Source organism: Myotis yumanensis, unplaced genomic scaffold (assembly GCF_028538775.1).
Source record: "Myotis yumanensis isolate MYYU_CA2020_CCGP unplaced genomic scaffold, mMyoYum1.0.hap1 SCAF_277, whole genome shotgun sequence".
In the NCBI taxonomy this organism is placed as follows: domain Eukaryota; kingdom Metazoa; phylum Chordata; class Mammalia; order Chiroptera; family Vespertilionidae; genus Myotis; species Myotis yumanensis.
In genome coordinates this window covers 7064-20068 of record NW_027224028.1, presented here as the reverse complement: position 1 = coordinate 20068, position 13005 = coordinate 7064, and the positions used below count along the sequence as shown (strand labels likewise).

General features: G+C 41.4%; 1 protein-coding gene across 1 annotated transcript; it reads left to right on the top strand.

Annotated features, from left to right (window-relative positions):
- Nucleotides 1–4041: 4041 nt before the first annotated feature.
- CCNB3 (cyclin B3) lies at nucleotides 4042–12506 on the top strand (the record flags this gene model as incomplete). The annotated part of the gene is made up of 5 exons (XM_070402976.1): nucleotides 4042–4179; nucleotides 7693–7848; nucleotides 8726–8875; nucleotides 11968–12101; nucleotides 12323–12506. Coding segments are annotated over 5 exons (651 nt in total), but the record flags the coding sequence as incomplete, so codon positions are not given.
- Between the last annotated feature and the right edge of the window lie 499 nt (nucleotides 12507–13005).

Sequence of the window (13005 nt, the reverse complement as noted above, 5' to 3'; positions counted from 1 at the left end):
TGCATGTATTCATATACATATTTGTATATATGTGTGTATATAAAGTCAACAACTTTTTTCCTCTATTCTTATTCCTCAGAAGTAACAACTATAGTTTAGAGTATATCCTTTCAGATCTCTTTTTGCATGTTATTTCTTCTTTTATTGTTAGTCAAAAATTTTAGGCTTTTAGATCCAGATTATTGTTTAATACATTACCTTCCCTATAAATAATTATTTTTTAATTTTCTAGATGTAGACCTATTTTACTTAATTTTGTTGGTTCATTCAATCTAAAGGTTCAGTCTTTCTATGACTCAGAGACATTATCTATTATTATTTCTCTTCTTCCTTTTCTCTCATTTTGATGGTGTGTGTATGAGTGTGAGTGAGTGTCTCCATAATCTATTCTCTTTGTGTCTCAAGTTTTCACTCATTACCTCTCAGTTCTGGGAGAATTCCTTTGAAGTCATTTATCTGTTTGTTGTCATGATTATGAATATACTGTTCACTGCCTTTATTACATTTTTAAATTAAGTAATTGCTTTTTCACCAGAAACTAGACATTCTGGATCCCAGTGTTCTCTTTTCCTGGATTCAATATCCTCTCAGATCTTGTTGAGAGTGTAATTTTTAGAAGTTTATTTCAGTTTTGTGGAATAAAATGGTTTCATAAGTAGACATTTGTTCTAATTCCTCAGAACATTTCTCCTTGAAAAATTACTTGTCCTTTTTCATATATCTGGTTGATTTTCTTTGTTTATTCATCACTGTGGAAAATGATCTTTTAGTTTTGGAATTTAAGATGAATTTTGTCAGATGGAAGCATGGAACAGAGTGCCTAATCTCAGAGGAAAGGCAAAAGAGGGTAGGTGGGTGATAGGTAATCAACCAAAGACCTTGTATGCATATATGCATAACCCATGGACACAGACAATAGGGTACTGAAGGCCTGGGGGTCAGGAGGGGGCAGGCTGGAGGGGGTCAATGGGGGAAAGAAGGGGACATATGTAATACTTTCAACAATAAAGAATTATTTTTTAAAAAGATGAATTTTGTCAGATTTGTCTTCTAGTTCAAGACTAAGTTAGTCTTTATATTTTCTCTAGTTTTATTTATCACTTCCCTTTTCTTCCTTCGTACCCATCTCCAGATAAGGAGAATAGTCTTTATGAAGAATTGAAAGGGTGTGCTAGCCAAAGTCAGTACAAGGAAGAGAACCTTGCTACTGTGCTAAAAGGTTTCTTATCTACATTTGTTGTAGCTGCTTGAAATTACCCAGAGCACTGCCACTCTTCTCTAACTGGCACAAAGTTAGGGTCTTCATTTGGAGCCTGATGCTGAGAGAACAGAAAACCATATCATGTGAAGTCAAGTTATTTGGTCTAGAATGGAGATTTATATGAGACATAATAACTTGTTTTTTAAATTTATTTTTTATTGTTGACATTATCACAGATGTCCCCCTAGTTGAAGGGCTGTCACAAGAAGGATTAGCTTATTTTGTGTAGTCCCAAGTGGTAGAATTATGTTAGAAGAATTATGTTAGAATGTCTTACATTCAAGAAAGAAGGATTGCTATAACTGACACAGCTGCTGATTTAAGTCTTTATTGACTCCAAATTTCAACCATTCATTCAGGTATTACCCACACTTTTAGATGTTTCCATTTGATAACAACCTGCTGCATGGGTGGCCAAGTGCCTATGTGAAGTACTGGCAGGAGGCTACACAAGCACTGACTTTGTCATTTGTTCACAGAGGCATCATCCTCAGAGAATTGCTGATTTCCATTTCTACTTTCTTTTTTTTGTAATTGACCTCAATTTCTTTCTTTTTTTTTTTATATTTTATTGATTTTTTACAGAGAGGAAGGGAGAGAGATAGAGAGTTAGAAACATCGATGAGAGAGAAACATCGATCAGCCGCCTCCTGCACATCCCCTACTGGGGATGTGCACGCAACCCAGGTACATGCCCTTGACCGGAATCGAACCCGGGACCTTTCAGTCTGCAGGCTGACGCTCTATCCACTGAGCCAAACCGGTTTCGGCTGACCTCAATTTCTTGATATTTAAAGTGGTAGTCATTAACCTTCATCTGCATGAATTCTCCTCTTTCCTTTCTTAATGACATTTCTTTGGAAAATGTAGTAGACAGAATAAAATGTCCACATCCTCTGTGAATACAGGAGTGGCCAAAAGTAGGTTTACAGTTGTTCATATGGAAAATAATATAATAATTAATAAATAATAATGTAAGAATAAACTGTGTTTTGCATACTCACAAAGGGAAATTAAGTAGACTAGGGAATTACGATTGTAATCAACTGAATTTAAGATGGTGATTACCCTTGATTATCCAAGTGGGCCCAATGTAATTACAAGAGTCCTTAATTGTGGAAGAGGAAGTCAGAAAATGATGTAGTGTGAGTAAGACTCAGCTGGCCATTGCTGGCTTTGAAGATGGAAGGGACCCCAAACCAAGGAGTGCAGGAATCCTTTAGAAGGTAGACAAAGGATTCTTCATTTAGACCCTCTAGAAAAAAACATAGCCCTGCTAACACCTTGATTTTTTTTTAACCTAGTGAGTACTATTTTGACCTTCTGAACTCCAGATCTGTAAGATAACGGATTTGTGTTATTTTCAGCCACTAAGTGTGTAATAATTTATTATAGCAGCAATAGGAAACGAAGGCAATTTCTGAGAATATCCAAGGCCATATCCTAGGAACAATAGGAACAGCTTTTTGGTATTTCTGTTATTTAAAAGCTTAATATATCTATTGCTGAACCAATGTATGCAACCATCTTCTAATAATCATTCATGTATGCTAATATACATCCACTTCTCCAAAGCTTCTTATTGACCTACTTTGTAGTCAACTAGGCTCTAGTCAATAAGAGTAGCCTAAATAAAAGGAATCCCAATGAAGTAAGTGAAACTTGCAGGGAGGATTTTTTTTTTTTACTCAATATAAGGAAGATTTTTCTGTTAAAACTATTCAAGGAGAGGAGAGATTGGGCTGTATTTGGAGGTTTTATGGCAGGAACTGAACAACTACTTGGTAGAGACATTAAAGAGAGGGTTCAGGCATTGGTTGAGCTGTTGGACTAATATAGATCTTATTGTTTTCAAACCCTAAGACCCTAAGCGATTGTGAGGAAGAAGCATCATGGAGGATTGGGTAGGACCCCTGTGTACAGTGCAAATTGTGGCTATACATTGCCTTTAGTGAAGGCAAAAGCAGGCAATGGGATCCAGCTATACTCTTGTTTGCCAAGCTGTTCATTCTGGCTGTGGGGCTGCTATGCCCTGAGGCAGGGGTACCTTTTGCTAATTCATATAAAGGTATTGTCTACTTGATAAGGTGTATGCCTTCAGGGCTGAATTCACCCAAAGAAGTTACCTTTTTTCTAATTTTTACAAAGATGCTATATAGATGCGAACACTAACTCTGGGACTACTTTTATAGGAGATGGTTTTTTGGAATTGGTGAGGGCAGGATAAATAAAAGAAGGAAGATTAATTCTTTAATCTCATTCTGGCTTCTTCAGCCCCTCAGCTCACTTCCAAATGGTACTATTGGTACTTGCTCCCAATCTATACATTCTAATAGGTAATAATGGATGAATAAACTAATAAATAAATCAAGTCTCTGTTTCAGAGCTAAATAAACATGATTTTTTTCTGGGAATTCACTATATAAGGTGGTAGCAAATAGGGCAAGCAAGAATATCAAGTATGTATTTGGAGATCAAGGAGAGAGGTCTGTTTACTCAGGGTGTTCCTAGAGAAGGCAGAGCCTCTCTCTGACTTATAAGACTGGTTACCTACCCAAAGTTAGGGATAGATAATGCCAGCGTTCTCAAAGTCACAGGATACATATATATAGTCAGGCACCTACCTGAACTAGTTCCCACATTCATAGTTGAATCTCAGCTGGCCAGGTCTGGTAGCTCTACTGTGCTCAATGCCACAGACCAGGTAGTTAGATTTATCTGAATGTGATTTTGGAGCTGGACAATATGCAGATTTTTGCCCTGTTTATGTATTCCTCCAGGTTAACTGTAATCTGAATCATGAGTCCCTCTACTTGGCAGTGAAGCTGGTGGATCACTACCTTATGAAGAAAACATGCAAGAAAGAGAATCTGCAACTCCTTGGTGCCACTGCTTTTCTGATTGCAGCAAAACTTGAGGTTGAGTCCATAGGATCTGGAGAGAACTAATCAATCAGATTTCTATCCAAGTCATATGTATCCACATGTCTATGTATGTGTGTATATGTGTATGTGTATATATATTTGTACCTATGTCTGTATGAAAATAATATTTCTTACTAATTTTTTAATCTATCTTCCCCAGCAGGAAAGCTGGTGTTAGGTGGCAATGGTGGTGTATTTGTTTTCTGGAATCAACAATATTCTTCCATTTTCTCTAATATATACATATGTGGGTGTGTGCCTATTTAATGGGTTGTTAGATTCTCTGCGCCCCGCCCCCCTTTTCTTTTTCCCACCACCAACTCCATCTCTTTCAAGTGGAGTCTTGAGTTGTATATATAAGAAAGAATTTCCAAACCTGGGTGCTGGAGACATTTAAGAGAAAATGGCCTGATAGTGAGTCTAAGTGAAATAGTTATTTTTGAAGTGATAGTATAAAAGCAAGTAGCTGCGCTTTCCTTTATAATCAATTCACCTAATTTCTCTGATTCTTTCCTCTTCTTTAGATTTTAAATGATCTCGTACGATTCCCATTTTTCCTTCAGATAGGCTAGTTGTATGAAACCTTAGGGTTTAGGAGCAGAAAGGTAGTAGCTACTTTTACTGAGTTCAAAGAGGTTTAGAACTGTGTGTTTGTTTTTGTGTTCCTCTGCCAGCTCCCCCCCTCTACAGCTCTATCTCTAGTTCACTTCCTGCCTTCCTTCCTCCTTTGCTCACTCACTCCCTACCTAGTCCTTCAGTACCTCACTCCCAAACTCCAACCCTCTCTTTTTTGCTCTTTACTTCCCTCCTTCTCTCCCTCCCTCTCTTGCTGTCCTTGCCCTCATCTCACTTCTGTGCTCCATCACTTAAGCCCTAACTTCACTATGTCCTCACTTTCTAACAATCTTTCTCCAGTCTTCTCTTAATCCATCCCTCAATTTTACCGTCCCTACTTTGTGTATTCACTCAATCCATACTGGCTCCTCCCTCTGGCTTTTTCCTTTCCTTTCTGGCTCCCTCTCTTTCTCACTCCCTTACCTGTTCACTTACTTCCTTGTTCCACTCCCTACTCCACCCATCCTTAATTCACTGGTCCCCTTCCTCCTTCCCTTCCTCCCACCATTGTAACCCTCATTCCTCTGTCTCCCTCCCTGCCACTTTCCCACCCTCCCACCATCCCACCCTCACACCCTTCCTTCCCCAGGTCCTATTCCATCCTCCTCCCTTCCTCCCCCTCTCCTCTCCTTCTCTTGCAAACTTTCTCTGCTCCATCTCATCCTCTCTCCTCTCCCTTAACTTGTCCCTACCTCCCCCACCTTACTTCCCTTGTGCCTTGCTCCTACCCACTCCTTGGCTTCCCCCTACCCTACCTCCTCCACCTTTTTTTTTTTTTTTGCTAATTTGTTCTCTCCTCTCCTCTCTTGCTCCTTCCTTCCTTCCCTACCTACCACCCTCACTCCCTAGTCTCCTTTTCTTGCTTCCTCTCTCTCTTCCCCCCTCCCTTGTTCTCTGCTTCATTGTTTCCCTCTCTGCCTCATTTCCTTCCCTATCCACCTACTCTCTGGTTCCCTTGCTCCCCTTCCTCCATGCTTCTCCTCCCTACTCCTTCTCCAATAGCTTCCTCTCTTTCTTGCTTCCTTGCTAATTCTCTCCGACTCACTCTTACTTGCTCCCTTCCATTATCCTTTCCTCCTTTGCTCCCTAGTCTCATTTTCCCCTTTCTCCCTCTCTCCCCTCCTCTTCTCTCATGCCCTCCCTTACTGCTTTCCTTTCTGGCTCATTTCCTCCACTGCTAGCTTACAATTTCCCTGGCTCTTTCCCTTGTCCCACCTCCTCCTCTCTTGTTGCCTCTCTCCCTTCCCCCTTTCCCTTTCCCCACCGAGGGCCATTTTTATGGCTTGAGTAAAAATGCCGGCCTCTCTCCCACTGCCTGTTACCCCAGCGATGCCCCTTAAAAAAGCAGCTGGGGCCCTGGCCCGTTTGGCTCAGTGGATAGAGCATCGTTGGCCTGCAGACTGAAAGGTCCCAGGTTCCTGTGGGAGGCAGCCCATCAATGGTTCTCTCTCATCATTGATGTTTCTCTCTCTCTCTCTCTCTCTCTCTCTCTCCCTCCCTCCCTCCCTCCCTCCTTCCCTCCCTCCCTCCCTCCCTTTCTCTTTCTTTCTTCCCCTTCCTCTCTGAAATCAATAAAAATATATTTTTCAAAAAGCAGTGTGGGTCCCTAGAGAGAAGGAGGGAGGAGGAGAGTAAGAGGGGGCTGTTCTCAGCAAACCTTGGAATCAGGAGCATGTCTCTTTTGTTTGCCAGGACAAAGGGCCCCCCACTAAGTTTTTTGTTGTTGTTGAAGGAGGTCTTCCCCTCACAGGATTTATAAGTACAGAAAGACTTTTTCGAGGGGAGGTGTGGAGATGGTATGAGAAGAGAAGAAAGGAACCAGTGGTGAGTAGAGAAATGGAAGAGAGTGTCTTGCCCTGGTCTTAACCACTAGGTTGCTTTGTGAACTTGAGCAAGTTACTTCTTCTCTCTAGACCCCAATTTCCTGTCTGAAAAGCCAGAGGGTTAATCCAGTTTGTGATCTGAAACTAGAGAGACAGAGAAAAGTTTGAATTAAAGGCTGGGGTAGGCAGGTGGATGCTTCTAGAGCAGTGGTTCTCAACCTTCCTAATGCCGCGACCCTTTAATACAGTTCCTTATGTTGTGGTGACCCCCAATTTCATTGTTACAAATTGAACATAATTAAAGCATAGTGATTCATCACAAAAACAATATGTAATTATATATGTGTTGACCCACAGGTTGAGAACGGCTGTTCTAGAGAGAAAATTCAGTGGTCTTTCTGCCTCCAGTCCTCTCCCCAAAATCAAGGTTCAGTCTGCAGAGGGTGGGGCGTGGGAAGGTACTCCCAGATAGGCTTCTTCTCACCCATGGGCTGGCCTGGATCCCCCCAATCTTACCCCCATGCACATCCCCCCACCCCCTGTATTCCTCAGTCTCAGCTTAGGCTCCCTCTGTGCCTGCTTCTCTTACTGCCTGTTACTCCAGTGGTGCCCCTTCCCAAACATCCTTATTCATTCCTTAGACTAGGGCACATAGAGAGGACTTATCTTCCATCTCTAACTCCCCTTTTTGTGGCCTCTTTTCTTCCCTTCCCCCAGAGTAGGCCTTAGATTTCCCATTCCTGGCTCTCACCCATTAAAAGAGAGACCACTGATCCCAGCCCTTGTGCTGTATTATGTGCTTCCAACACTGTAAGAATCCATCCCCAGAGGCCCTATCCTTTTTCTAGTGGTGCAGTTTTGAAGCAGATCTCTCCTGTATTTCTGATTTTGTGTTTCAGAGGGGCCACTCAAATCAACCAGAAGCTGGCTCTCAGAGCTAACCTAAAGGTTTATTCCAGGAAATGTTATTACCTGCTATCCTTCAACCCCTTCCCCTCTGCTTTTCATCTCCAAGCAGAGGAGTGGGCTGTCTTGGCCTGGTGTGACTGTCTCTTCTCTCCACCTGTAGGAGACCGGCCCACCTAAGTTGGATCGATTCCTGCACTCCCTTAGTGAGGGTTTTCAGCGACATGAGATGGTTGCCATGGAAATCAGCATTCTGAGTACCCTCAAATTTGAAATCAACATTCCTGTCGCCTATCATTTTCTGCGCATGTTTTCTACGGTAAGAGAGAGAAGGCATATCTCCCTTCTTCCTGCTAGGTTTGTCTCTTCCATACCAAGAGTGACTGCTTGAGCGGTAGGTAAAGGAAAAGAGACAATTGGGGACAGAGGAATTTCTTCTTCAATCTGACTCTCCTAGATTAGCAATCTTTGTGAAGTGTAGGAGGAAGAAAATTGGAGGTTTGTATAGTATGCCTGTAAATTTTTGAGGTGAGGGCAGAGTAGGGGAAGGAGAGAAAATTCTTTTATGAGGAAAGGACACAAGAACTTTGGGGGAGACGCTGCAAAGTTCTCTTTCTTCACCTGAATATTGGTTACCGGGGAGGTCACTTCATAATTATTCATTGCATTCTACAAGTGTACCTTCTCTCTCTCTCTCTCTCTCTCTCTCTCTCTCTCTCTCTCTCTCTCTCTCTCTCTCTCTCTCTCTCTCTCTCTCTCTGTATATGTTATAGGTTATAATAAAAAAAGATACAAACAAGAAAGGGGAGAGAGTTCTTATGGAGCATGGAACACATCCTGGGGTGGAACCAGGTGCAGTTATAGTTGGAAAGCTTTGGCCCTTCAAACGATGACTTGTACATAAAGAGTAGATGAAAAGGTACCACAAGTACATTTGGCAATTTGGTTACAAACCATGAAGGTAGTGAATTCTAATGCTGATTTCAGAATTGCCTCCCTTCCCCCTGCTTAAGATTCTGTGCTTTCAAGGGTAGAGTGCCTTAGTGTGAACCATGATGGTAGGAGAAGTACATTGTTCAGGCAGAGAGCCATTTAGGCCTGAGGTGAGATAACTGGAGAGAGTAGGTGAAGGGGGTCTTCTGCTTAGTTCTGGTTTTCTACATTGCTTGCTGAAATGGTCTTTTTGCTCTCTTTAGAATATTCATATCAACATTAGAACAGTGGTCTTATCCCGATTCATCTGTGAGTTGACCCTGCATGAATATGACTTCATCCGGGAAAAGGGTTCCAATCTAGCTGCTGCTTCCTTTATTTTGGCCCTCCACATGACGAAGCTTGGAAACTTGGTAAACACTGGCTAGGGGCATGGGGTTGGGATTCAGAAGCACAGGGTTGGCTGAGAAGGAAGGTGTAAATTAAGGCTGTGGGAGATTCAGTGCCAAAACTGCCATATACCCACAGTTATGAATTCTTTGACACCTCAACATTAGGGTCCTGGCTGCCTAAAGTGTTTCTACAGCAATTGTTTTGAAGTATTTGGTACCATTTTTCTTAGTCACAGTATGCTTTGTTCCAAGGAAAGCTTATCTGAAAGCCTGATATCACAAAACAAACTAACGTGAAATTATTCTGGTTGCAGCAGGGCTGGGGTGGGCCCACTTCCTACCTGACCCCATTTCACTTCTGCCCCTTGTAGTCCCTTCAGCAAGGTTACCCCCTGAGGGAGCTTGTTAGAATGGAATTTGAAGCACTGACCCAGAGAACAGAGTAGTGAAAGCAACTGTCCATGTGTAATAGGGGACTTACAGGTATACTATAGTGTTGTTCTTTTCTAAAGAGGAAGGCCCCGAGCCTCCTTCCCTAATAGAAATAAAACTCATGTCTGATGCTTTCTAAATTTTATGAAAAATTATGAAAATCAACTTCAGACAACTATGAATTTTTACTGATGTGTAACGTACAATCCAAATAGAAAGAGTATGCTGACAAATGTGCATGCTCTTCCCAACCATCCCTGAGCCCCTTCAACTTAGAAATCCCAGTGCCACTACTGATGGGAAAGCCTCTGTGTACTGAGAAAGAACTCTATAAACAGTTGTGTTTATATAAGTTGAGTGCTTGGTGATCTAAGCACTTTGTATGAACTCATTTAATCTTTACAATAACCCCACAAGATCAGTATTATCCCTATTTTATAGATAAGAAATACATTCCCATGTTTTGCTAGGGAGAGGCAGAACTAGGAGTGGTGTACAACCAGTCCTGCATAATCAGAATGGGTGTGGCCATAGCTCTGGAGCCATGGTCCTGGAGGCCCCATTCTGAGCCAGGCTCTGACCCATGGATCCTTGGTAAATCTGGTAGGTACTTGAGAGGGGCAATTGAGTGGCTCAGGGCAACAAATTTCTTGCCAACCAGTATAGAAATATTTCAATGTTTAAACACATGGCATGCTTGTATCAGTGAGTATCAGCTAAATGTCAACCCTGATCTGAATCCTGGTAGTCTGAATTCCACAATCCTCTATGCTATATATCCTGCTTCTATAGGAAAGAAAGGTTTCACAAAGAAGGTGACTTTTGAATTGGCTCTTGAAAGGAACCCGTGAGAGAAGACATTCTAGGTAGAGTGAACAATAATTGAAAAGATGTGAAGGCAACAATTAAAGGGTGTAATGTATAGGGGCAGAATAATACATTTCCTGTGGATAGAGCAACGGCTATATGAGTAGGGAATGGTAAGAGATGAGACCAGAATGGTAGGATGTGTTCAGATTATAAAAGACCTTTGATATAATGTTGAGAGATCCATTTTATACTAAGGTACTGGAAGCTTTTGAGGCAGGGGTGTTCCTATTTGTGTGTTTTGGAAATAGTACTGGTAGAGCAGTATAGAAGGTATACCAGGTGATAGAGTGTAAAAGTGGCAACATTGGCAAGTCAGCTTTTGTAATAGTCAAGGTGAAGCTTTTGGGCCTGAACTGGTGCAGTGACAATGGGGCCACTAATCTTATTTAACACACTAAATATAATGTGTTACCACATGTTACTCCCCTGTTCCGCATGCTAATGACTGCCCTTTGCCTGTGGCAGTGGTTTTCAAACAGTATTCAGTAGAGCCCTGGGATTCCTGTAGAAGTGTCTCCGGGGGCCATATAAAGATAAGGGGATTCAAATTAGTGGGCTTCTTAGCCTTTGCCTCCAATTCCAGGTAAGATGTTTGGGCTTCCAGGTAAGATATTTTTTAAAAGGGGGTTTGGGGAAATAATTTAAGACATTTTTATTTTTTAAAAATATTTTTTATTACCTTCAGAGAGGAAGGGAAAGGGATAGATAGAAACATCAATGATGAGAGAGAGAATCATTGATAAGCTGCCTCCAGCATGCCCCACACTGGGGATCAAGCCCTCAACCCAGGCATGTGCCCCAACTGGGAATCGAACCATGACCCCCCGGTCCACAGGTTGAGGCTCAACCACTGAGACATGCCAGCCGGGCTAATTTAAGATATTTTTAGAAAATCACTGTGTTATAGAATAAATCTTCCTTTCTCTACCTGTGGAGCTCCTACTTGACTTTCAACACTCATCATAGATGTCCTCTCCTCTATGAAGCTTTCTGTTACTCTCCTAGCCAGAGTTCATGGGTCTTGTTGCCCTTTGCCTCCAGCGCCCTATGTTCACTTCCATCATAGCACTTTCCACACATTTTGTAATTCTCCCTGTGCATGCCTGTCTAATAATATTAATCCTAGGTAGCATTATTTAGGCACTTACTATATGCTAGACTGTTACATGTGCTTTGTATATATTAACTCATTTAATCATGCAATGTGATTACTATAATGATCCCCATTGGTAAAATGAGGCACCAAGAGGTTAAATAACCAATTTAAGGCCAGACTATTAGTTAAAATAGATTTTGAACCCCAGTAGTTTGCCTCCAGAACATTTGCTCTTAAATGCATTGCTATATTGCTTCTGCCACATAGTAGGCATCCTTCAAATTGAATGAGAAAATGAATGCATGGAATGATACCTGGTAGATCCAGAGACAAGGAACAGCCTTAAGTTTCTGTTGGCTGTTGAGTTGGGACCTCAAGTTTGTTCTGAGGTTTGCCTGTCCATTGGCTCTTGATCTGAAAGTGAGTAAATTACAGTCAGTCATGTTCCTTGGATTTTTTTGGTAGTGGATTTCAGCATACCTGAATATCTATGGCCAGGGCTAATATCCAACTGGTACATATGAATATAGCCATGCCACTAGTTTGTGGCTGGAACCTATTCTCCTGTAATAATTGGTTAGTGTCTATGACGTATGAGTCTTTCACTCTCTTCCCTTTCTATACTATGGATAGGAAGTTTGGATTTGGGATAGTAGACACAGAGGAAGGGTCTGCTTCCTGTCATAAAAGTGACTGTTTATGTTGCTTCTTTCAGACTTATTTCCTGAATTATTACTTTGACTTCGTGACCGCTGATCTTTACCTCTTGATCAAAAAACTTAACACGCTGCTGACTTTGTATCCTTGCAATGATAGGCTCAAGACTGTGTGTTTCAAGTATTCTCACCCGTAAGTACCAAGCTCCAGATGAGGTTGGGTTTGTGCTCAGTCATGGGGAGGCCCAGACTATACTTGCCTCAGGAAAAAGAAAGATTGAGGTACTTTTTACCTTACTTTCTGCTCCAGGGTTAAAGCAAGATAGGGAACCAAGGGCCCTATCTCCCACTTATTCCATGAAGCCTGCTTGCTTTGGCTATTTTATACTGAGCAGATGTCTCTTCCTTTTGCAGGAACTTTTATGAAGTCACCAAAATCCCCCCCTTGGACAAGTTGAAGCTGGAGGAAATTTTGTACTCCTGCTAATCCTGAAATGAGGGCCTAGAACTCTGGCAGCATATAACCAGGCTATATTTATTCTGTCTTTGAAAATTTTCTTGATCACTTTTCTTCATTTTTACTGTTTGTCTTTTCCAAAACTGAATGCTATAAATGTTTAAGTGTTTAAGTTTTTTATGTAAGAGAAAAAAGTATTGTAGTATTTATTTAGAAATATAATAAAAAATTAATATTTGTTGCTAAAATGGCTCACCTCCCCTTTTTTATGTAAAAAAATTGAATTGAATTTATTAGGGCACTATTGGTTAATAAAATTCTATAGGTTTCAGGTATACAATTCTACAATACAACATCTGTATATTGTATTGTGTGTTTACCACACCAAGTCAAGTCTCCTTCCATCTCCATTTATCCCCCATTTACCCTTTTCTACCTCTCCCCATCCCCCCATTTGGCAAACAACATACTGTTGTCTGTGTCCATGAGTTTCTTTATTTCCTTTGCTTAATCCCTTCACCTTTCTTACCCAGTCCCCAACCCCCTTCCCTCTGACAGCTATCAGTCTGTTCTCTATATACTATTGTGTAGCCCAAGGATTCCACCCCCCTGTCTAGTAAAGGTTGTGCCTCAGAGTCTA